Source organism: Heptranchias perlo, chromosome 4, assembly GCF_035084215.1.
Source record: "Heptranchias perlo isolate sHepPer1 chromosome 4, sHepPer1.hap1, whole genome shotgun sequence".
NCBI lineage: Eukaryota > Metazoa > Chordata > Chondrichthyes > Hexanchiformes > Hexanchidae > Heptranchias > Heptranchias perlo.
The window spans coordinates 66,698,221-66,723,405 of record NC_090328.1 but is presented as its reverse complement, the minus strand read 5'-3'; the positions used below and the strand labels follow the sequence as shown (position 1 = coordinate 66,723,405).

General features: G+C 40.5%; 1 protein-coding gene across 2 annotated transcripts in view; it reads right to left on the bottom strand.

Annotated features, from left to right (window-relative positions):
* The window catches only part of lmnb1 (lamin B1), a 44,533-nt gene that overhangs the window by 6,443 nt on the left and 12,905 nt on the right, over positions 1 to 25,185 (bottom strand). For both annotated transcript variants that reach the window (XM_067983058.1, XM_067983059.1), the window contains 9 exons: positions 16,304 to 16,460; positions 13,785 to 13,910; positions 9,233 to 9,403; positions 7,523 to 7,648; positions 7,212 to 7,432; positions 4,504 to 4,729; positions 4,315 to 4,419; positions 2,811 to 2,930; positions 1,906 to 2,013 (listed from right to left, as the gene is read on the bottom strand). In XM_067983058.1, the coding sequence (XP_067839159.1) occupies positions 1,906 to 2,013; positions 2,811 to 2,930; positions 4,315 to 4,419; positions 4,504 to 4,729; positions 7,212 to 7,432; positions 7,523 to 7,648; positions 9,233 to 9,403; positions 13,785 to 13,910; positions 16,304 to 16,460 (1,360 nt within the window). The remainder of the gene's footprint in view (positions 1 to 1,905; positions 2,014 to 2,810; positions 2,931 to 4,314; positions 4,420 to 4,503; positions 4,730 to 7,211; positions 7,433 to 7,522; positions 7,649 to 9,232; positions 9,404 to 13,784; positions 13,911 to 16,303; positions 16,461 to 25,185) is intronic.

The following is a 25,185-nucleotide window of genomic DNA, read 5'->3' as shown; positions in this document are numbered from 1 at the left end:
TTTGACAAGGTACCGCATGGTAGGTTGTTACATAAGGTTAAATCTCACAGGATCCAAGGTGAGGTAGCCAATTGGATACAAAACTGGATTGACGACAGAAGACAGAGGGTGGTTGTAGAGGGTTGTGTTTCAAACTGGAGGCCTGTGACCAGCGGTGTGCCTCAGGAATCGGTGCTGAGTCCGCTGTTATTTGTTATTTATATTAATGATTTGGATGAGAATTTAGGAGGCATGGTTAGTAAGTTTGCAGATGACACCAAGATTGGTGGCATTGTGGACAGTGAAGAAGGTTATCTAGGATTGCAACAGGATCTTGATAAATTGGGCCAGTGGGCCGATGAATGGCAGATGGAGTTTAATTTAGATAAATGTGAGGTCATGCATTTTGGTAGATCGAATTGGGCCAGGACCTACTCCGTTAATGGTAGGGCGTTGGGGAGAGTTATAGAACAAAGATCTGGGAGTACAGGTTCATAGCTCCTTGAAAGTGGAGTGGCAGGTGGGTAGGGTGGTGAAGAAGGCATTCCGCATGCTTGGTTTCATTGGTCAGAACATTGAATACAGGAGTTGGGATGTCTTGTTGAAGTTGTACAAGACATTAGTAAGGCCACACTTGGAATACTGTGTACAGTTCTGGTCACCCGATTATAGAAAGGATATTATTAAACTAGAAAGAGTGCAGAAAAGATTTACTAGGATGCTACCGGGACTTGACGGTTTGACTTATAGGGAGAGGTTGGATAGACAGACTTTTTTCCCTGGAGAGTAAGAGGTTTAGGGGTGATCTTATAGAAGTCTATAAAATAATGAGGGGCATAGATAAGGTAGATAGTCAAAATCTTTTCCCAAAGGTAGGGGAGTCTAAAATGAGGGGGCATAGATTTAAGGTGAGAGGAGAGAGATACAAAAGGGTCCAGAGGGGCAATTTTTTCATTCAAAGGGTGGTGAGTGTCTGGAACGAGCTGCCAGAGGCAGTAGTAGAGGCAGGTACAATTTTGTCTTTTAAAAAGCATTTGGACAGTTACATGGGTAAGATGGGTATGGGCCAAGTGCAGGCAATTGAGACTAGCTTAGTGGTATAAACTGGGCGACATGGACATGTTGGGCCAAAGGGCCTGTTTCCATGTTGTAAACTTCTATGATTCTATCTTAGTCTACCTGTTACCTCATTACAACTGTGTGGGCAATTGCTAGGCACTACAGATTCATAGATTCATTTCCTCATTCAAATGTTTCCACATGCAGTCATCTTAATTCTTTGAACACAGTTCAGCCTCCCAGACATGAGTTCTCCCACTGTCCTGGCCAACATTTATCCCTCAACCAACACAGGTTAGCTGGTCATTTATCTTACTGTTTGTGAGATCTTTCTGCACACAAATTGGTTGCCACGGGTTTTCCCATCGTGAACCTCGGTTCTTGCCATGAATGAACATATTCCAGATTTAATTTTCCTCCAACCACACAAAAACATTGAACTTTAAAATCATATCCAGCATCTGCATCAGAACTGGAGTGTGATGAAGTTAATCACTTCCCTTTTGCAAATATCCACTTAAAAAAAAGTAAAATGTTATAGAAGATTCACCAAATAAAAACATGTATAGTAACAGTTAAAAAGAAATGAACCTCAGGACATTTCAGTTCACTTTCATAATACCTGGATAGAGGTAGGGGAGGGAGGTACGGCCGTCCCTCTCCCTCCCTCCCCCACCCCACTACAAATAAAAAAAACTTCTAAATGTAAGTTATTGTTTCCATTTCACACATTCCATCACCAGTGAGAACTGGAAGTTTGCATGTTCCCACAGCTAATTTATAACATAGCATCAGCCCACAAGTCTCCTGTGTGTGTTCACTTAGTTTATGTACTATACAAACTTCAACTGTTAGATGAAAACATACTTGTTGATGGAAGAGGTCTTCATCTCTAATCTCAACCTCCTCCTCCTCCTCCTCCTCCTCCTCTTCCGGTACAGTGGTTGTGAAGATGGTGGTTCTCTCAGCCATTTCCTTTTTTTTTAAAAAAAGTGGGAAATTATCAATCTCAAGAAGCTAAACCTAAAACTGCTGAAATGCATTGTAACCACTGTTCTACATGGAGGTTTATTTTTAAATTTAAAAACACAATTTAACCTTTACCATCTGCAGATTTTATATAAAATATCCCAGAATTTCTATCTCCCATTGCTTAATGCTTCCAGCTGTTAATTACTGGTACTGGGATTTAGTCATTGTTCAAGTGAGAATAAGGAGACCTTGATGTGTAGCTATCTCAGCCTCCAGAGCTGCAGCAAAATTGCATCATTTACACTGGTAGTCTCACTGTATTTGATAGCACTTCCATTCATAATAGAATGTACACAAGCCCCAGCCCCTTTATGTCCTTTTCCCTTCCCTAGTATGGAAACACACTTAACCCCATGAAACATACTCCTACTTTCTTCTGAACACAGCTACAGCACCATCCTTTGGTTTTGATATAAAAACAGAAAATGCTGGAAATACTCAGCAAGTCAGGCGGCATCTGTGGAGAAAGAAACAGAGTTAACATTTCAGGTCGATGAACTTTCGTTAGAACACAGTTCTGACAAAGGGTCATCAACCTGAAACGTTAACTGTGTTTCTTTCTCCACAGATGCTGCCTGACTTGCTGAGTATTTTCTGTTTTTATTTCAGATTTCCAGCATCCGCAGTATTTTGCTTTTGATTTAGTCTTGATAACTTGTAACTGGTGAAAGAGATATTACTGACTGGATACAACACTTACAAGATTTAAGCACAGCTTTCCAATTAGTTCAAAGCATTACCTCTCCCTGAGAATTCTTGAGAATTACTTTCACATCTGCCCCAGTGCCCCAAGTATTTTGGTTCTTCCAGATGAGGTTGGTAGGAGGAGTATATGGTACACCAGCATCAGCAGTCCAGATCTGCAGTGACAAGATTATTGAACAATAAGCATAAACATAGCCACTGATTTTTTAAAGATACACCACCACGGTATCCCACTCAATCCTCCAGGAACCAGCCTCAAGGCAGACATATCTTTGGCAAAGTCCCTACATGACTACTTGAATTAAGCAGTGGACATCACACATCTAAGTGACTGGTATGTGCAAGCACTTGCGCTCAACTTCTTCCATCACGTTGACATCGGTCACACAGCTAGTGAAGAACTTTGAGACCTCAAATACAGCTGCTGGAAGACGTTAACTGGAAGCTAAGAATGTAAACATGTGCTGAAACCTTCATATCAGGGGTTTGGCACCTAACTCGGTTGGTGTGCAGAGTTAGGAAGCTGCTTAAGTTCCATGTATCAATTGGCAGAATCACTGTTTGATATACAGTGCAAGTTATGCTTCTCACCATGCCACTCATAAGGAATTTTAATACCTAGCAATAGCTCAAATTCATGTTAGTCAGATGTCTAACCTACTAGTGACTATCCTCCATGTGGGGGAGTGGGAGGGATTGGGTGAGGTGGGGGAGAAAGCAAATGGGGTCTGTTGGATCAAATTGGCTGCAAGAAAATTTAGCCTGATGAATGGAACGTAGCTTTCCTTGTGGCAGACTCAATAATCCAATGCCTGATCCAAGCAGATCTGTAGGAGTCAGGGGACTAGGTTTCTTCCCACTTGGCTACAAGTAACCTTGCAAGCTAATGCCTCAATAGGTACAATGATCCTACTGGACAAGAAGCAGCAAGCTCATCAGTGCTAGTAAACTGCAGTATTAGCTTTTTAAAACACCAGCAATACTTTTGCAGATACTCAGGGGTCCCACTTTGGCTCATGCCCAACTTCTCTGTGCTTAAGTACGGTGTGCACTCCCTATCAAGCAAGAAAAAAAACTGCATGTCAGCCACTTAGCTGACTAAAAAGGGAATTTAGGGATCATTCACTGGAGGCATTCTTGCATTAGGAATATTAATACCAGTTAATATCCAGCCTTCTCTTTATGGGGGCTGCCACAATCTTCGCAGAACTGTGGATTCTCAAGTTCTTGTGACAATTTACTCTGTATGTGTACAGGGCAAATGCAGAACACTTCTTTCCTAAACCAACACTAAACATCAAACAGTCTGGTTTTATCTCCCAAAGATCAGACCAGCCATTTCACCAGGGGTCACAGGACATTGATCAGAATCAAGAACCCTGGCTAATTTCTCTAGCTCAAGTACACTAAAGCTAACTAACTCTTACAACACCACCCCCCCAGTACAGATGAGCTAACTCAGACCCGAGGCTGAACTCAATACCTCCTGGTCTTTATGGAGTTGTATCTCTCTTAAACAGGAATCTTTATTAAACTTACAGTAGTGGTCTGTCCGGCCTTCAACACAAACTTTGTGGTAAACTTGTAAGAGGCAGTTCCATCACCTATTTTTCTGGTCAGCTCCCAGCCACCCATAACTTGATCCTGTTAAAGAAATATTGGGAAAAAAAATCAGCATCTCTAAAACATAATCATTTGATGCACTCTTAGTTTCCTGCCCACCCATACCTGTTCAGAATTGTTCTTTAGACGGATAAATTTTCCGTCTACATCCACTTCCTCAATGACAACATTCCCTGTGGCAGAAGCATGATGGGAGATGCTGACACTACTACTGGCCTCCGATTCCTCAACATCAACGCGCTTCCTCTTTCCACGAGTTGTGCGGACACTGCGGCTAGACGTGGCACGAGAAACAGTCACACGGGAAGATGGACTTGGTGACAGCTTCAATCTGAAAAGTTAAGCAAATCGAATAGATTAAAAAAAAACTACAAAAGGCAAGCTCCTACAATTTACATGATGCAGAATTCCTGTAAGTGAAATTGTCAAGTATAAATCCCAGAGCTTGTGTGAAGTCAGGATTTAAGAAAAAAGGAATCCCCATCTAGAACATTGATGAAGGTCCAAAATGTTAACCCTTTTTGTTTTGAGATGCTGATGTTTCTGCTGCATATTCCAACATTTTGTGGAAATAAGTAGTCTTGGTAATAGATAGGATGTGCGGTTTTGAAGCTCAGCACAGGGTGAAATAGGATGCCCACGGCTGTGTGCGGTCCAGTTCATGCCCAAGGAAGTGAAGTGTTGGGGTCAGTGACTATCAGTGCATGTGTGCATACGTATACACATCTGTGCGTGCGCACACCTGTGTGCACTCGTGCTAAAGTGAGGGGTTTTGGCAAGACTTTTTTTTAAAAAAACAGGTAAAACCATTTCCACTGATTGATTAAAAAAAAATTATGCTGACCAAGAAAACAAAGGGAAAGAAAGGCAGGTTGATTTTTAAAAAAAATTATATATAAACTTAGGATGCCCTACCAGAATCAGTAGAATCCATAATAGCTTTTAAAAATGGTAGTGGATAAATATCTGAAAAAGAAAAAAGGCTGGGAGAAAGGGCAAAGGGAATGGGAGTAAGTGGACAGCTCTTTTAGAGAGCAAGCACAGGCACTCATTCTTCTATAAAATGCTGATGACAAATATTCCACTAACATTAAAATTGTACAAGTTCCTGGATAATACAGTATACTCCACCACCATAATTATGAAAGTACACTTCAAATATCCATCTTGCTCAGATAGCCAACTTGAAAATAGGCAAAAAGGATTCCAACCATATTTGGATTACTGGAATCTTCAGCCAATCCTGATCCATTAGCACCCCGTTTATATTGAGAGTGTTTCACTGGCAGAAAATTTCCAACACAAGAGCAAGAGAGAGATAGCATTCAGCACTAATGGGGAAGGGGAGAGACAAAGATGATCTTTCAATGCCAATCTCCATTTTACTGTGGAGAGCCAATAGGAAAAGGCATTTCCCAAAGCCATATCAGAAACCACAGGAACAGTTCTGCTGCAAACAGCATACTATAACTTTAAATGAGGCAGAGTACCGTGCAAATATCTTAAAATCAACTGTATATGTGCAGCTTTTAAACTCAATCTGGCTATTGTAAAAATCACGTGCAATATAAATGGGTACAGCAACAGGATCGGGAAATGGAATTGGCAACCACATCCTATATGTAAAAACATACCATAATAATTTAACTTGCACATTACTGAACTATATCCTTACCATTTAGCTCAACACTACACCAACTACTCTCCATAACAGCAAATTGGTCCTTGGTTGGAGGAAGTTGTACCGTAGGGCGATGTGAGGCCAAGTAGTAAACAAGGGTGAGGATTCTGAATTTAATGCACTGGAGACAGGCAGCCAATAGAGGTCAGAAAAGGCAGGTGTAATAAGTAAATGGGCCTTGGTACTCAACAGGATATGGGCAGTAGTGTAACCAGTTGCAATATGTGTAAAGTGAGATGGGCATTGGAGAAGTCAAGTCTGGAGGGAATGCAAAGTGTGGATAAAAACAATGGCATGGAAATTGCTCTGAGCGGCAAAGCAAAGTGCCCACCGCTCGTTAGATTTAAATCTCTCACCCCCTAAGTATCGGCAGCAATTTCCTTTGATGGTGAGCTTAAGTAAGTGCAGCATTCTTTCCCAGGCTTCTCTGAGCTGTGAGAGCAGGGAAAAGTATCTCTCTGTCCCCATAACCAGTCAGCTTGAAGCATCATTGACAAGCCGTGCAGTGAGAACCAGATAGTTAGTAAATTCACTAAGATCAGTAAGAGAAAGTGAAATAAAGAGGGGGCAAGATTAAAAGACAGATAAAAGAGAAAGGAAAAAAAAAGTTAACAAATAAAAATTTTAAATTAAATTTATTGTTAAATGCCCAAAAACTATTAAAATCGGGAGAAATGAGACTCCACATTTTAAAAGTTAATTTTCAATGCCGGAGAGGTTGTTTGGCAGTCATTAATTCTTACCACGCAGTTAAAATTTACTTTAGATCTGATATAACTCAGCGCACCTTTTCGAGAAATTAGTTAGTTTCCAGCTGGGCAGGAGAGTAAGTTCATGCTGATTCATGCATTCCAGCTGGTAAGGTCTCTACCATGAAGCTTTCAGATTAGCAAGGAATCAGAAAGAGCAATTTCCGGATTTCCACGTTTGACCGCGCACGTGCACTCGCCAAAACTTGCTCTGCCATTTTCCCTGAATTAACACTGAGCCCTGTTAGAATCACCGTTATTTGAAGAGCAATTTCTGGGTCAATGTTAAAATATCATCTTCAACTGAACCCCCTTTAAAAAAAAAATTAACTTTGAACATGTATGATGTTACAAATTTAATTTGTCAGACCCAAATAGATTACCTCTCCTCTTCACCCTCCAGCAGTTTCCTGTATGCAGTAATTTCCATATCCAATGCTAACTTAACATCCAAAAGATCTTCATATTCATTTAGCTGCTGCTGCATTTGTGCTCTGATCTCTGCTATTTCTCTTTCCTTTTCTGTCAGCAGCCTGCGATTTCCATCCCTCTCTTTTTCCAGAGCTTCTTCCAATTCCTGAGCTCTGTCTTGCCAAACTCTAGCCTATGGCAAGGAGGAAGAATTAGATTAAAATAGTTAAGTGTTTAAAATTTACTGATCGAATTTTAAAATTCAATTAATAAATTTACTCACATCTTTTTGCATGTTAAACAACTGAGTGCTGAGGCTTTCTATCCTCATGCGATTTTCCTTTAGCTCCTCTTCAGCTGCCTTGGCTGACCTTGTGTTCATCTCGGAGGCAAGTTTTGCATTTTCAAGCTGAAAAACCCATATCATTATTCAGGAAATTTCAAAATCTGCACTTCCTCAAAAGGGTTCACATTTGAATCACCTACTCAGCTATGCTGTCAATTTACCCTGAGTTTGAATACCACAATTAGATAGATTATAGAGTCCAATACACAATTTTGAGCCTGAAGAGTTCTAAAAAGAATCACTAATAATCTGAAGGGCAATGAGATTACTGATGAGATTTAGCTACAGAGCACTATTTTGACATTTAAAAAGACATTTAGCAGAGCAGTATAACTTTCAGCATTGCCATTAAAAAAAATTTTAAACAGGTGCATTTGCTGTGACTAGCTATTTTCAGCGCTTCAGAATTCCTTCAATGTGAAGCATCGGCAGGTCAATTTTCTATGTTGATCTACTCATTATTGTAATACAAGTACTGTAAAACCCAATCTACATATCGTATCTCCCTACCAGATCAAGTGGTTTTTTTTAAAACTAAGTGATATACAACAAACTCTGAACTGCTCAGTCACACACATCACTGCTTCCACAGCCTTGGCACATATGCAGTTTTGTGCCAAGATCAACTTGTAAACGACTAGCTACGGTATTGAAAGTAAAACTGTTGTAAATGGACAAGCAAGCAAAACAGTTGAGTCCATGCCAACTCTTAGCTATTAACTTAGTTAATGCAAACAAGCATTAAAAAAAAATTAAAGCAACAAACTAGATGGAAAGAATTGAGGCAATAAAATATTTGCACATGGACAGAAAAAGAGAAGTTATTCATGATTTTGCTTCCAACTCCTCCCATAATTTGATGTTGCAAGCGTGGCCATTTATGTGAACGGTGAGATTAGTGTAGCTGTCTTGAATCAGCACTATCTACAAGTCAGTTATCATTTGAGAAACGACTGTCTCAACGAACAGCTCTTGCCAGGGTTATTGGATACTATGGAGTGGAATCTCAACATTCCAGTTCTGATGTACACATTTGAGCAATCAGGAGCTTTTTCCCATTAATGAGATTTTAGCAGCATAACAAATCTAATAAAAAGTTAGCATAATGTACATGTTTGGAAAAAAAAATGAAAGTAAGTATACCTCAAGTGATAAAATATTGGAGGAATAGAGATTTAAGGATGCAGGTACATAGATTAAAGGTTGACATTGCAGGTTAAAAAGACCATAAAAAGGCAATGCCCATACATGTAAAACAAAGATATTGAATTTGCATGAGACACATTTAGAGTATTGCATACAGCCCTGGACACCCCATCATAGCAAGGATATTAAAATCATGGAACAGGCAGTGAAGATTAACTAGAATGATTCCAGGGATGAGAGGTTATACTCATGAAGATGTAGACAATTGAAGCTTTTGTCACTAGAACAAAGATGGAAAGATCCACAAGGTTTTCAAAACTGTGGACAAGTTTGACGGAGAAAAAAGTAAAAAAAGATTAGCAAACGCTAGGCAGTGATTTTCCTTGAATCACCTGTTTTTTTTGACGCACTGGATTCTCTCCTGTGTACACTGTCACACATTTGGGGGGGGGGGGGGGGGGGGGGGGAGGAAAGAGAGAAAGAGAGGACGAGTTTCTATACCTTATCATGGAAGTTTTTCTCTAGTTCTTCTTTATAGATTTTAACTTGTTGATCATGTTGTTCTCTCAATTCTTGCAGAGCTTGGGCCAGCTTGTGCTCATATTCAACTAACCGACCTGTATCCACCTCAACCAGGCGAGTCTCATGTTTCTTTTTGGTTTCTTTGATTTCCTGGAGTCACAGGAAAAAGCCACAAGTATGTGGAGTAGAAAGACAAAACAAATGCTGAAGTTCACATCATATAATGGCATCCTTGGAAGATTTTTTTTAAAAAACTTTTTACTTACAGGATTTAGAATAGACAGATAGAAACTGAAATGAAGTGGCCTAGTAGTCTAGAACAGTAATGTAGTAATACACTACACTGGGTTTGCTTTGGGAAACTTAGTTACACTGAAAATTACAGCCTCCAGACTGTCTGGGGAAGCTCAGCACACTTTGGAATAAAGGAAATCTGAAAGATCTACAAGGAACACCTTCATTTTGATTCCTTCAAATGATTTCGTAAGCTTTATATTCTTGCCCACAACAACGTGCCTGTGACTCAAGCCAGTTACCTGTTGAGGCTGAATTCAAGTGGTGCACAATCACCACAGCCTGCTTCAGTGTCAGCTATGGCTCAGTGGGTAGCACTCTCATCTCAGAGTCAGTAGGTTGTGGATTCAAGTCCCACTCCATGGACTTGAGCACATAATCTAGGCTGACACTTCAGAGTAGTACTCCCTCAGTACTGCACTGTCAGAGGTGCCGTCTTTCGGAGGAGACGTTAAACCAAGGTCCCGTCGGCCCCCTCAGGTGGATGTAAAAGATCCCATGGCACTATTTCAAAGAACAGAGGCGTTCTCCCCGGTGGCCTGGCCAATATTTATCCTTCAACCAACATCACAAACAAAAATTATCTGGTCATTATCATATTGTTGTTTGTGGGACCTTGCTGTGCACAAATTGGCTGCCACATCGCCTACATTACAACAGTGACTACACTTCAAAAAGTACTCCATGGCTTTAAAGCACTGAGACATCCTGTGGTCTTAAAAGGCACTGTATAAATGCAAGTCTTTCTTTCATCAAGCCAACCTTCTTACTTCAGTCACTAAGTTTGCACTTTTTCCCCCTACAGAACACTCCTCACTTTTCTCCCTCTTCTGCCAGAACTATAATCCATTCCTTAAATAAACCTTCACCTAAACTTCCCTTGTCCCCAATTTCTGTCCTTAACTCAACTTCACCCACACATTAACTTTGACAGCCTGTCAACCTTACTATCATACCAGGCCCTACCACCGCCAAGGTGTGAGTCACTGACAAAGCCATTTCTGATCATCATCTTCCTTAACATACAATCAGAAAATTACAACACAGGTCATTTGGCCCATTTTCCTACGCCAATGTTAACTCTTCAAATAGAGCTACCTTCGCTAATTCCATTTCGCTGCTCTTTTCCCATATCCTATTAATTTTTAAATATTTTTCCAATTCACTTCAATAACATTATAGGCCCAAAATTCCTAGAGGGTTCCCAGTCTCACACTGACAGAACCGCTAGGAAAACAGTGGAGCCCCTCAAAACTGCAGTCATCACCTATTCCTCGAATATCTCCATCACCTTCAACTATTCCCATTTCTAACCTTTTCCTCATGAAGACCTTCAATTGAATCATTACCACCCAGCTCTACACTTAGAACATAAGAAATAGGAGCAGGAGTAGGCCAATTGGCCCCTCGAGCCTGCTCCGCCATTCAATAAGATCATGGCTGATCTGATCCTAACCTCAAATCTAAATTCATGTCCAATTTCCTGCCCGCTCCCCGTAACCCCTAATTCCCTTTACTTCTAGGAAACTGTCTATTTCTGCTTTAAATTTACTTACCTCCCCTTTTCAAATCCCTTTAGTATGGTGTTTACCCTGCCCACAGCAGCAAGACCACCCTAGTTAATGTCACCAGTGGCATCCTCTGCAACTGAGATTGTGCTGCATTACCCCCTCGGTCCTCCTGAGCCTCTCCGGTGTTCAACAAAATCGATAACTCCAATCTACTCCAAAGCCTCTCCTCTGCAGTTCACCACTTGAAAGTTCACTTGGTTCCAATGATATCTGTTCCATCAGAACAAACATATCTTCTACAATGACTTCTCCTTCTGCCCCTGCAAGGTCAAATTGTGAGTGTCCCAAGAATCTAATCATTGGCCTCCCCACTTTCTTCATCTATTTTGTGTTGTCTCTAAGCAGCACTATCTTTAGGAGTGGGAGTTATATCTATGCAGACAGCATCCAGCTCTACATCTCCAGCACCAAATTCAACACTACAAGCACCAATGTACTGTCTGATTAGCAATTAGATAGCAAATCAAAACAGGGGCCAGAACTTTCCAACTTAATATTGACAAAAAACAATGCCATCCTGTTCAGCTCCTACCAAAAATCCTGCACCTTAAACCCCAATTCCAACCCCATGCCCAGCTAACTGTTCAGACGGAACCTGATATAGTATTAGACCCAGAGCTGATCTTCGAACCCTATAGCCCTTCAAGACTGCCCAAGTCCACTTTTACAACATGGTCTGTATGTACCTTCTTCTCATCCCTGGCACCATTTAAACCATCATCCATGCCTTATTAAACCACCCCCCCACAACGTGCTCAACTTCTCCAACACTTTCCTAGTTAGTGTCTCAAGCTCCACCCAACATAAACCTCAACTTGTCAAAAGTTGTGTTGCCCACATCAGATTCCAACTAAGTCGTCCCACTTGCTCATCACCCCTGCACTAGCTTACTGCCTGCCGGCCCCCAGCACCAAAGGTCTGAATTTAAGATCTGGGTCTACAAATATTGCTCCTGGCCTTACCCCATCCTAACTTCACAATGTCCTCCAGCCCACACGCCTGTGTGTCCCCTCTTGGTGTTCCAACTCTGGCCTCCTCACTCCCATCTTCAGTGTCACTCTTCAGCTATCTTGATCAAACACTCTAACTCTCCCTAAAGCCCTCCTTTCTCCCCTTCCACCTCTGCAAAATATAGTCCTCCAACCATAGCCATTGGTCATCTCCCCTTTCTCAAGCACCTGGGAGTATTTATTACACATGTAAATGCAATGGCAGCTGATCTGTTCATGGATTGATTGCTCACATGCACTCTTTGGTGATCTCCCCATCTCCACAAACTTCAATTAATCTAGAACATTACCCCCTGCATATCATTCCTTTGCAACCTCCACTGGCTCACTATACCCTAGCGCATTAACTTCAAATTTGCTCATCTTCATCTCTCCTTGGTCTCACTCCAACTTACTAGAGTAAATCTTTTCCATTTGTTCCAACCCACAACTGCTGTGCCTCCAACTCCAGTACTGCTCATCTTTGCCCCTTCTGCTCAAAAGGTCAATATTTCAACCACTAATCACCTATTTACTTTTTCTAAACTACTTTGCTTCAGTGACTCCTGCCCTTTCACCAAACATTTTTAAAAATCTCTTTCACCCCCTCAAACTTCCTTGACCTGTTAAGTTTCCTACCCTTACCCCTGTAAATGCTCAGATAGATATTCTTCTATGGGAGATGTGCAAACTATTGTGCAGACCACAGTAACTAAAGACATCCCTGGTCGCCTGACATGTGGTAGAGGGTAGCTTTAGGGTGCAGTGGGAGTATCATATGGTAATTACAATCGACCATTTCAGAAAGGTGACTGCTAGAATACAAAAGTGAATTCAAAAGCCAAACCCCAGTACCAATTTTATTCTATAGTGAAAAAATGACCAGCATTTACCATATGCCATTCAATAAATGTATGCTGCCTAAATAAAATTCTAGATTAACTTGATACACTCCAAATGAAGAGTCAGTGTTCCGCTGTGCAATTTTAAAAAAAAGTTTTAGGAAGTGGCTCTGACTTGTATTTTGACAGATGCTGTGACCAAAACCATCGCCACCACAGTTCATTCAAAAAGCGATAGGTGGAGCCTTTGTTATATGGATTTTTTTCCCTTTGTAACTGTACTGTACTTTGATAAGTGCACCTATATATTGGGTCCTATAGAATTTTACATTATGGAGGCAACGCAGACAAGGGCGAGCCTGGGCTGCCAACAGCCCATAGTAGTTTCACTTCTGTGGAGCGAGCAGGAAGATATAAAAAAAGTTTCCTTATCTTTGTTGACAGTCTCCAGCAGTCCCTTTAAGGACTGCTGGTTAGGCTGCTAAAGACTTGAAACAACTAGGCAGCACATGCTCCACCCAGTTGATTAGTTTTGCAGAGCGGTCCTAACAATGGCATTAAGACCCTAATTTGCATATCTAAGGCACCCAATGCCCGTTTCAGGCAGGTGCCCTGCACACATAGAAGTCGCTGGCTTCGAATTTGGCAGCCGGTGCACTTCCGGGGGAGATTGAGACCGGAAATTTGTCCCCTGAACCTTAACTTTGCGCCCAAAAAACAAGCGCAAGCATCCAATTTCTCCCGCTACATTTCTCACTTGAAATGGTTTTGTGTAATTAATAAAGATAGAAACAGCAATAAACATGGCCTTACATTTAACGGAGCACATTCTTACCTCCTCATATATATTCTTTCTGAACTCCAGTTCCTCTTGGAGACTCTGACATCGATTTTCAAGGTCTACTCTCAAAAGGGTCTCTTCTTCTAGTTGTTTCTTCACAGCAGCTAAGGAAACTTCCAGCTACAGGAGAGAGATTTTACTTCTTTAATTTTCAAGAGTTCAATTCTAACTATCTTAAATATAAAAGATGATACTCATGTACATAATTGGTCTATTTACAAAAAAAATGCAACCAACATCATAGTATCGTATCATAGTAGGAACAGCTCAGGAGGCGGCCATTCGGCCCATCGTGCCTGTGTCAGCTCTTTGAAAGAGCTATCCAATTAATCCCATTCCCCTGTCATTTTTTTCCCCCCACCCCCTTCAAGTATTTATCGAATTCCCTTACCATTGAACCTGCTTTCACCACCCTTTCAGGCAGTGTATTCCAGATCATTATAACTCGCTGCATAAAAAAAAGTTTCCTCATGTCGCTTCTGGCTCTTTTGCCGATCACCTTATATCTGTGTCCTTTGGTTATCAACCCTTATGCCACTGGAAACAGTTTCTCCTTATTTACTCTATCAAACCAGTCATGAATTTGAACACCTCTACCAAATCTCCACTTAACCTTCTCTGTTCTAAGGAGAACCTCAGCTTCTCTAGTCTCTCCGTATAACTGAAGCCCCTCATCCCTGGCACCATTCTAGTAAATCTCTTCTGCGCCCTCTCCAAGGCCTTGACATCCTTCCTAAAGTGTGGTGCCCAGAATTGAATACAGTGCTCCAGCTGAGGCCTAACCAATGTTTTATAAAGATTTAGCATAACTTCCTTGCTTTTGTACTCTATGCCTCTTAATTAAAAAAAAAAGCATATGGGATCAAGGGCTTTAACAGCCTTCTCAACTTGTCAAAAATCAAAGATTTGTGTATGTGCACCCCTAGGTCTCTCTGTTCCTGCACCCACTTTAAAATTGTATCATTTAGTTTATATTGCCTCTCCTCATTCTTCATACCAAAATACACACCTTTACGCTTTTCTGCGTTAAACTTCATCTGCCATGCATCTGGCCATTTCACCTGTTTGTATGTCCTCTTGAAGTCTGTTACTATCCTCCACATTGTTTCCTACATTTCCGAGTTTTGTGTCATCTGCAAACTTTGAAATTATACCTCCTGTACCCAAGTCCAGGTCATTAATAGATCAAAAAAAGCAGTTTATTTTAGCAACATATTTGTAGATGCCATGCTATCATAGGTATGCATGTGTCTTTTACCATGTTCACTGAAGACAATTTTTTTTTTGTGAGGAGAGGTCGTTACTGCCAATGTCTTTCCAAGAGAATGGAGAGAGGGGTTAGCAGAAACATCTTTATGCAGAAAGTTGTTAGAGCATGGAATGTTTTGTTACAAGGATTACAGGAGGCAGAAGCTACTGCATCTTTTAAAGGGAACAATATAGAAGAAGACACAAGGCTACAAGGAGAGGGTACAGCAGCTGGATTAGTTTTGGATTGCTCTAGCTAAGAACCCAGACAGACACATTGGATCGAATAGCCTTCTATGGCAAGGGCCTCCCTATGCATACTTCCCCTTTAACAATTATATTTTAATGCAGAAGCTCTCTATGGTGTATTCACTCACCAGAACACCAAACTTTCCTACCCATTAATCACTTCTTACTGACCAAGCACATACACGTCTGCTGAAAACTAAAGAATATTGTTTGAATTACAGCTATTCAGTATTTTACATAGTTATCCCAGTATTGAAGTAATATTGAGGGGATGATTGACCAGTTAAGCACTGGTTGTAAAAATAATATTGCATGCCCCCAACAGCCAGAGGTCGTAAGATCACAATAGGTTGTGCTTCACAAATATAGATATAATAAATGAACAGTTAGAGCCATCCAATATATATGTTACATGAATTTGCAGAAGGTATTTCATAAGATTCTGCATGCACGACTTTCAAAGAATTCTTGATTGAACCCAATGTTGAAGAGATCAAGAATATGAATATATAGATTGCATATAAAACTGGATGTAATAAGCACAACACAACAGGTGTCTAACTTGCCCCCAGGTCCAGACAATCCAACCCTCAAAAAGATAGTCCAGTTACATTCAGCGATGTTAACTTGTGATATATGAACGTTTCTGGGAACCTAGATTTAAACCTTATATCTGGCCTCCATGCTACACAGCTATGTGACCATGAAGACAAAAGAAATTGGATGAAAAAGGTGTTGCAGGAGAGCACAATAGAACATTATCTTGTGAACAAACTGAAAGCACTGGTCTTCATACCCAGTACTTCTCTACCTAGTATCTATCGAAGAGGGAAGAAATGACACGCTGTACCTTTCAAAAAAATGTCTCAAGAGTAAAACAATGTGTGGGGCTGGGGGTGGGGGGAGAGAAAGAGAAAGGGATGAAATGGCACCTCTCCAAACAAGATTTTGACAAATTGCAGCCTGGTAGAGTACCAGGTTTTTGCAGCCCAACAGATTGGAGGTCACAATATTACCTTTGAAAGACGAGCCTGCAGATCCTCAATTTCTTCCTCAAGGGTCTCCTTTTCTCCCAGCGCACTGGCGAGGGCAGCTTCCTTGGAATGAAGCGCAGTTTCAAGATCTTTAACGTGAAGCTGGGCCCCATGTAGATCAGATTCTTTCTTGGTGAAACTATTGGCAGACCAGAGAAAAATTCAAATTTCAATTTCCTTCCTCCTGGTTAAAAAGCTAGAACTAGTGCTTGGTTACAGATATCAAAGACAAGTGACTCAGCAATTGAGAAAGAGAGGAGGGGATAGAATTGGATTGGACTGGACTATCCAGCCACCCACCTGGCAATGCTCCATTCGGCCCCCCAAACAAAGAATCCAATCCAGGATCAGTTTAAATTTTTCTTCTTCAGGGTCCAGGTCTCTTGTCTGGCCTGGATCCCACTGGTGGGGGGACACATGCAATCTGGTGGAGGCTGGTATGCCTCATCCCAGCATACTGGTTGCCACTACGATGTTGCATCCCCAGTGAGCCTCAGGAGCCAGAAATTAGCGAGTCCAAGTGGATAAATTTGACTTTGGGTGTTAGTGTAAAACAGGCAATATCGATTCTGCTGCCCGCTATATCTCACTCCAGATTTTCATTTTCACTGACATCAATCTTGAAGTCAAAATTACCCCCCCTCCCCCATTTCTGCTTCAAGCTCCATGTGCTGCCCGGCATTTTTCTTGTATGGAATAGACAGAAGTTCTGTGCCTTATAAAGGCAATCAGCAACCTCCCAGAAAAGGTAGAGATCTGAGATGATTGGGTCTCCCCCCGCCTTTACCTCAGGTTCTACCAGGCTACTACTAAAATTAAGGCAAAACATCCCTGTGAAATTTCAGGGTTAGTGTCTTTGAATAGAAGGGAAAAAAGTCACTTCAAATTTTAAATCAGTATATAATTACCAGCCAGACAGAGTTTCAAATTCTGAAATGCTAAAATTAAATTTGGAGTTAAGATTTTAAAGCATGATGCAGGAGCTTCTTGTTGACTGGCAAGTCCAGCTAACTTTTGCCAGCTACGGCTGTCAAATTGCAAATGCAGATTAAGAATAGCTATGTGTTCCAACAATTTATGGGCACCTTCAACCACAAGATATCAATTCTTAGGCCTAATAATCTCCTGTATGACCGTTGAGCTGCATTTGAAAGCATCCGTGTTTATTCTGCAAACACATTTTTAAAAGTCAAAAACAAGTTTCCCCATGTTATTGCCAACTAATTTTATATAGCCAAATGCATATCCATGTAAAGCACTACTGAAAAAGGTCTCAAAGCCTAGCTTTGACCATCAACATTAGTATAGTAATTACAGATTTCCATAGCATTATTTTTCTATTCTTACCAACCAATTAAACACGGGCAAGTTAATGTCACACAGGAAAAGGCAGCAGAACACTGATGTCTTTATACTGAGCCTACCACTGCAGTACTGACAACATTTTAGCAAAGATGCAAGCAAATAGCTGCCATTAAATTTCCATTTTGCACACGGCCCCAATTCCAGTCAGCTTCTTTGCATGGAGGAGAACTGACCAGATGGACAATTATTTTCCACTAGGAAAGATTTAAAAAGGCAGCCTGCTTTGCACCAGTTATAGTGCTGTTGTGAATTAATGGCAAGATATTCTCTTGCTTCCACAGACATCTGCCTATATGGCCAATTTGTTCTGCTCTTTTGGAAATATATATTGACAGGTTTCTATGTGATCTTGCAAGATACAGCATGGTATTTAATGAACTGAAAACCGATTAACTGAAAAGGAACTCTCAATTATAAGAAATTCAGTTTTTAGTGATGAGATCATTTTGAACTATAAACAGAAGTGACTATAAAACAGTTGTACTATACTTATCACCTAAAATATAAAGCACTGAATTAAGAATAAGTAACCACATTTCTATCTTTATTTTGAAGAAACTGTATATTTAGTGATAAACTGGTGTGCACACATGACTAGAAGTGAAGCATTAGATCTCTGTGGCCAACAGTTCTATAAAAAAGATGTAAACAAACAAAACAACAAGAATTGGACTCTGAAAGTTAGGGTTCACCAGTTTAGAAAGTTATGGAATTCAGCTTCATTGTTTCTACAATAAAACAAGCTATAAGAAGGGAGAAGCTGAGTGGAGTGGGAGTGGATTGGCCCAGCCCACACCCTCCTTTAATCTTTGACACCCAAAGTCAAATCCAAAAACTGGTGGGATAAGTCTCCACTCTTGATAACTAACGGATTTGAATGAAACAAATGGAGTTGGGCATTCTCAACCCAGTTCCTATCAGACGGGTGGATCACAGCACAAAACCACCCACAATTCTGTGTACTTCAAAAGTATGACTTTTAGAGTAGATAGGAAAAAGAAACAAAACATACTGCCTCACATTACTTGAGCTATCAAAAAGAAACAAATCTGGAGAAAGAGGGAAAATGAAAGGTCAAATGATTCGTAACAATCTTAATAATGTAAAACTTTCAAATGAAATTTGGATTACTAAAAAGTATTTGTGCCCCCACATGATCAAAAACTGAAATCAGTTATTAGACAGTTGCCTTATTAAAGACAGTTGCAAGGGAAAATACTTGTTGAAACTCATTTATTGGATGCAGATTATGTGCAATAATTAAGACCAATGTTTCTCTCCATCCACCTCCAAGAATTTCTGATCAAATTTCATGGCCTTCGTATAAACAGAAAAGAACATTTCAGATTACACTTGGACTTAAAAAAAAGTTAGGCAATTGGGAGGGGCAATCAGTGGCCGGCAGCAGTCCCTAAATTTAACGTGGAGCATTCCAGCTCCACAATAAGGCAAGTACAAAAAATTTAAACTTACCTCTGGTTTGGCTGCCAAGTGCCTGAGAATACTAAAACGGGTGCAACATGATCCAATTTCTAGGCCAATGAGTCCCCTGCACATCACCTCCATTACTCCTGCTGCTGCACAACTAATCTGCTGCTAAAAGCTCTCACCTATGAATCAGTCGCACAAACTTGATCATTGTCAAAACCCATACACCTGATAATTAATTCCATTGAGACACAAATGGGTCTATAGATGTTAGTGTCTGATCTGTGGCCCTTTTGGATAAGTCCATTTCCAATCTACTAGTATCCAAGTATCCAGTGATTATAACAATCTCCCTAGTCTCCTTTAGAATTCTGGAATAAATATTATCTGTCAGGGCTTTTGGTTTTGAGTTTCTCTTGGACTTCTACTTCATTTATATCAGTCAATAATCTTGCCTATGTTACCTCAAATTTGGGGAGGGCGTGTTGCTCTAGTCCCTCATGAATCGAGGAAATAATTAAAAATGTTTACTATTTTGTAGCACATGCAATGAGTGCAGAGACTGCATTCAGAAGGTCAAGTTCCTGTGAGTAACAAACATATACATACAGAAGGTAGGTGGGTCATTGGGTGTATCATGTGATCTCCTGGAGCTTGCTCAATTACCCTTCAGGAGTCAAACAAATGTCCTGATTTTTTTTTCCTAAATTGGCTTACAGATTTTTCACCTCTCCCGGGAGATTACCCGGCTGAGTGGGGGGGGGGGGGGGGGGGAAAAAAAGAGAAAAGAAATGGTGTGCAGAAGTTACACTATGCCAAGTTGGGACAAGCTCGCTGGAACAGCTGGTCTTTTCCTGTCCTTTTTTGTTTGTTGCGCTCTTCCTCGAGACAGTTTGCATCTTTTACGGTTCTCTCCTCTACTTACTAAAGTAAGATGAGCCCAAGAATTTTGCATCAGCAACTATGTTTTTTTCCCCATGATCGTTTGCCTCTCTGATCATCCTTCTAACAGGTTTTGACATATTCTTGTATTTATCCCAGTGAACCTTATTGGTTTGTGTTGCTGCAGGATTTGTAATGGTTACTTTTCCCCTTTTGTTTTTAATTAATTTATTCATAAATTTAGAGTCATGCCGGTTTAGTCTCAGTTTGCTGGTTCTATGTATTTACCCTGCATGCTCAGTATTATGCCTTTTAAAAAAAAAAGGTATTTCACTTGCCCTCTACTGAAATGTTGAGCAACCTCTCCCAAGTCAAATATGCTTAAGTTGCTCCTTCATTTCTTTGAAATTAGCCCTTTTAAAGTCTTCTGTATTTCTGAATCCCACATTCACCATGGGTACCAACACATTTTCTGTACGTTGTCTTGGTTGTTTATAAATACCAGGTGAAGGCTAGCACAACCTCTCAGCTTCTCTAATGCATTGGGTCATGAAGCAGTCATGCATTACATTTACCAACTCTGACCCCAAACCACTTGGGTTTTCCCAATTTATTTTAGGTTGATTGAAGTCATCTATATATTAAAAAAAATTTACACTCACCTCTAGCAATTTTGTCAGCAGCCGCTATAGCATTGATCTCAACAGAACCTGCCTGTTTAAAATATGCTCTTCACTATAACAGACAGTTACATGGGGAAGCTGTGAAACGGCAGATAAGTTGATTAAAATCAGCTGTTGCAGTGCCAGATCATGCCACAAAATCCTGGAAGCTCCAACTGCCACTTATCTGCCAAAGTTTTTAAAACTTCTCAAATAACTCAATGTGGATAATCAAGGTTTCACTGCAGATCACAAAATTCAATTGCATCAAAAATGTAATTGTCAGTTTTCAAATATTAATTTCCAACAGGGAGAAACATTATAAAACAGAAAGAAAGAGTTATGTGACAAATACACAAAAAAACAAGTAGTTGCTAAAGCATTCATTAGACTTATTCAACATCTTTGTTATTGAAGTATTAAAATCTTTAGCAAGCACAATATTCAACAAGCTGCACTACTGTAGCCAGACAATGCATACTGCCCAATAGCCTATGTGACATGTTCCGTGAAGAGCCTGCCAACTGAAAGTGTTGTATTATTCAATGTAAATTTTTTCCTAATGGTTTTCCTTAGGATCCTCACCTGTATACAAATTGCTCCCATCTTTCTTGCCACATCATTCCAAATGAAAATTAATCATTCACCCAAATATATAAAAGAGAGAGCGAGATCCAACCGGCTTAACATCAAGAAACCAAACAAACCACTTCCTTCCTATTTCCGATCAGTAGTCTGCCTGTTTATTTTGTACTCTTGCTTAGTCAGAATATACCTAAATGGCTATGTGATCACAAGATAAATACAAATGATGGCCATCCAGACCATCTCAGCTCATCATAGAAAGTTACAGCATAGAAGGTAGTCATTCAGCCCATCGTGTCCTTGCCAGCCAAAAAAAACTATCCTGCTTAATCCCACTTTCTAGCACTTGGTCCATAGCCCGGTAGGTTACGGCACTTCAACTGCACATCCAAGGACTTTTTCAATCAGTGCCAGAGTACAGAGGAGATTTACGAGGATGTTGCCAGGACTGGAGAATTTTAGTCACGAGGAAAGATTGGATAGGCTGGGGTTGTTTTCATTGGAAGAGAGGCGGTTGAGGGGTGACTTAATTGAGGTGCATAAAATTATGAGGGGCCTAGATAGGGAAATAGGTCCACCCTATCCACTCTTAGCAGAGGGTTCAGTGACCAGGGGGCAAAGATTTAAAAGTAATTGATAGAAGGATTAGAGGAGAGCTGAGGAGAATTTTTTTCACCCAGAGGGTGGTGGGGATCTGGAACTCACTGCCTGAAAGGGTGGTAGAAGCAGAAACCCCTCAACTCATTTAAAAAGTACTTGGATGTGCACACGGCTACGGACCAAGCGCTAGAAATTGGGAAGAAGATGGATAGCTGTTTCTCGGCCGGCACAGACACAATGGGCCAACTGACCTCCTTCTGTGCCATAACTTATAGACTCAAAGGTTACAGCATGGAAGGAGGCCATTCGGTCCATTTAGTCCGCACCAGCTCTATGCAAGAGCAATTCAGCTAGTCCCCCGCCCTGCAAATTTTTCCTTTCACGTACTTACCCAGTTCCCTTTTTTGGAGGCCACGATTGAATCTGCCTCCACCACCCCCTCGGGCAGTGCATTCCAGATCCTAACCTCTCGCTGGGTAAAAAAGCTTTGCCTCATGTCACCTTTGGTTCTTTTGCCAATCACCTTAAATCCGTGTCCTCTGGTTCTTGACCCTTCCGCCAATGGGAACAGTTTCTCTGTCTAGATCCTTCATGATTTTGAATACCTCTATCAAGTCTCCTCTCAACCTTCTCTGGTCAAAGGAGAAGAACCCCAGCTTCTCCAGTCTATCCATGTAACTAAAGTCCCTCATCCCTGGAATCATTCTAGTAAATCTCTTTGTACCCTCTCTAAGGCCTTCACATCTTTCCTAAAGTGCAGTGCCTGGAACTGGACACAATACTCCAGTTGTGGCTGAACCAGTGTTTTATGAAGGTTCAACATAACTTCCTTACTTTTGTATTCTATACCTCTATTTATAAAACCCAGGATCCCATATGCTTTTTTAACCACTTTTTCAACCTGTCCTGCCTCCTTCAACGATTTGTGCACATATACTCCCAGATCTCTCTGTTCCTGTACCCCATTTAGAGTTGTGCCCTTTAGTTTATATTGCCTCTCCTCGTTATTCCTACTGAAATGTATCACCTCGCATTTTTCTGCATTAAATTTCATCTGCCACGTGTCTGCCCCTGTCACCAGCCTGTCTATATCCTCTTGAAGTCTATCACTATCCTCCTCACTGTTCGCTACCCTTCCAAGTTTCTATGATTCTATGTGTAAAACATTTTCCCTCAATACTGAGCACATTGTTGAAAACAGCAGCTACATTTTAATATATAAATTAAAAGTTGCTTCACAGGAGAGTGTGTACAGTTGGAGCTTCACCCTCCTACTAGCAAGTCTCACAGCTACTGCCAGATAACTACATACCACAACCCTTAATTTTAGAGCCACACAGCAGTGCCATTGCACCTGCATTGGACTTCCAAAAGATGGAAACATAAGTCTACTTTTTCAATTTCAATGTTTATTTTAGAATTTCACTTCACCCCCATTTGCTACATTTATAGTATGGCAAAGGCAGCCCTAGTTGAAGGCCATTCTTCCTTTGCCAGCCGATACAGGCCTTTAGGCACTGGCACCCTGAGCACATTGCTGATTGGCTTCAATTCAAGCCTACTGCACAATATAAAACAAGAAAAAGGAACTCTCCAAACTCTGGTAAACTGCAACCATAGAAACCAAGGTTCTTTCCTGGTTTGCCTTGCTCCAAAGCCAGTTTAGCAGGTCTTACAAATCGTGGTTCCAGATTATGCCTCAAAAATGCATCACAATCAGTGATATTATTGCTCATGGTTAGAAATTTTCAGTACCACAAGCTTGAATAAATGCACCCAGTATAACCAGCCTAATACTATTAATGTAACCTTTGTCTATTCAGGAATAGCATTCTAATGGCCCTGGATTCTGGTACCAGAAGTAGAGTTTTAGAATTTAAATTGTAGTGAGTGAGATGCTGGGAATGAGGGATATACTCAGACATCAGGGCCAATTCTGCAGTTGCTGGAGGTGCTGGTTGGGAAAATACAGATCCTTATGCCCGATTGTACACCCATTTAAATTTAATGGAAATGGAATCATGCCCGCGATTTTCTACGTGATAGCAAAGAGCAATGCTTGCAGAAAGTAAGAGCGAGTGACAGTAAAATAAGTCCTCATTACCTTTAGTCAGCTGGGGGGGAGGGGGGGCCCCCAGAGGGGTGAAAAAAAGAAAATCTATTTGGTAGTGCATCCAAGCGCAAAAATGGGGGAGAACTTATTTGCTACAAAAAGTACATTATTTCAAAACCAACCTCTTGCAAATAATAATCAAAATCTACCACATGGTCCAATTGACAGCTTACTAATTTTATATTGCAGAACCAGCCACAAGACAAAAAGTCAGCTATCAAGTGACATTACCTCCCGTCAAGAACGACTGGGCCCAACAACAGGAATACATCAGCAAAATGGATTGTCCACAGTGCAACTTAAAATTAGATACTATCGAGAATATCAGGCAATTAATCTAAAAATTCTGAAGTTAAAGCTTCATCAAAAATGGTATAATGTTCACATATTTGGCTTTCACAAGATGAACAATGAATAAACCAAGAGAACAATTTGTTCCTAGCCCCAAAGTCACCATTACCTATTAATCCCATCAGCACATTTATTTACATTTAACCTGAACAGATTTCTAAACCCATACTTTCTAAAGCAATAATTGACTATTCTTTGGTACACCCAATACATTCAGATTTCAGTACATACAAATTGAGAATTTGAGGTCTGAAAGACAATTTCCATCTGACCTTTGCATAACTGGTTACAAACTGGCTTCCAAAATAGAAACAGTGTAATCTAGCTTCTCACCACCTACAACATTCCTTGCATACTATTGCACATTCACTAATTCTTTTAAAGGAATATGAACATTTTATAGTTTTTTTTAAAAAGTGCAAGCATTGAGTCAAAATCAACAGGATATCGAATAATTGCAGAATTACATCCACGTTCGTATATAGAAAATGTTGTGTTTGTAAAGTTCACATACATTCCTTTAGAGGCATCTGCACAATCTACACATTGAAAAGGTTTTCAGATGAAAAATAAGGCTAACATAATAGATTCAACAGAGCTGGGTTGGAAAGACATCATACTTTCCTACTGCTGCTAGCACATCTATCATTTACAGTACAAAGAAAAATCTTTGAATTTACTTAGTGCCTCAGAAGCAGCTAAAATAGCTTACTTGAAATGATGCAATTTTTATGCAGGTGAATGCAGCAGTCATTTTGCAGACAGCAAGATCCCTGAAACAGCAACAAGATGTTAACTGGTTAAGTGTTGATTGAGGGAGGACTGTTGTCCAGAACAGCAGGTAAAATCCCTTCTATTCAAGTACCAGTGGATACAAC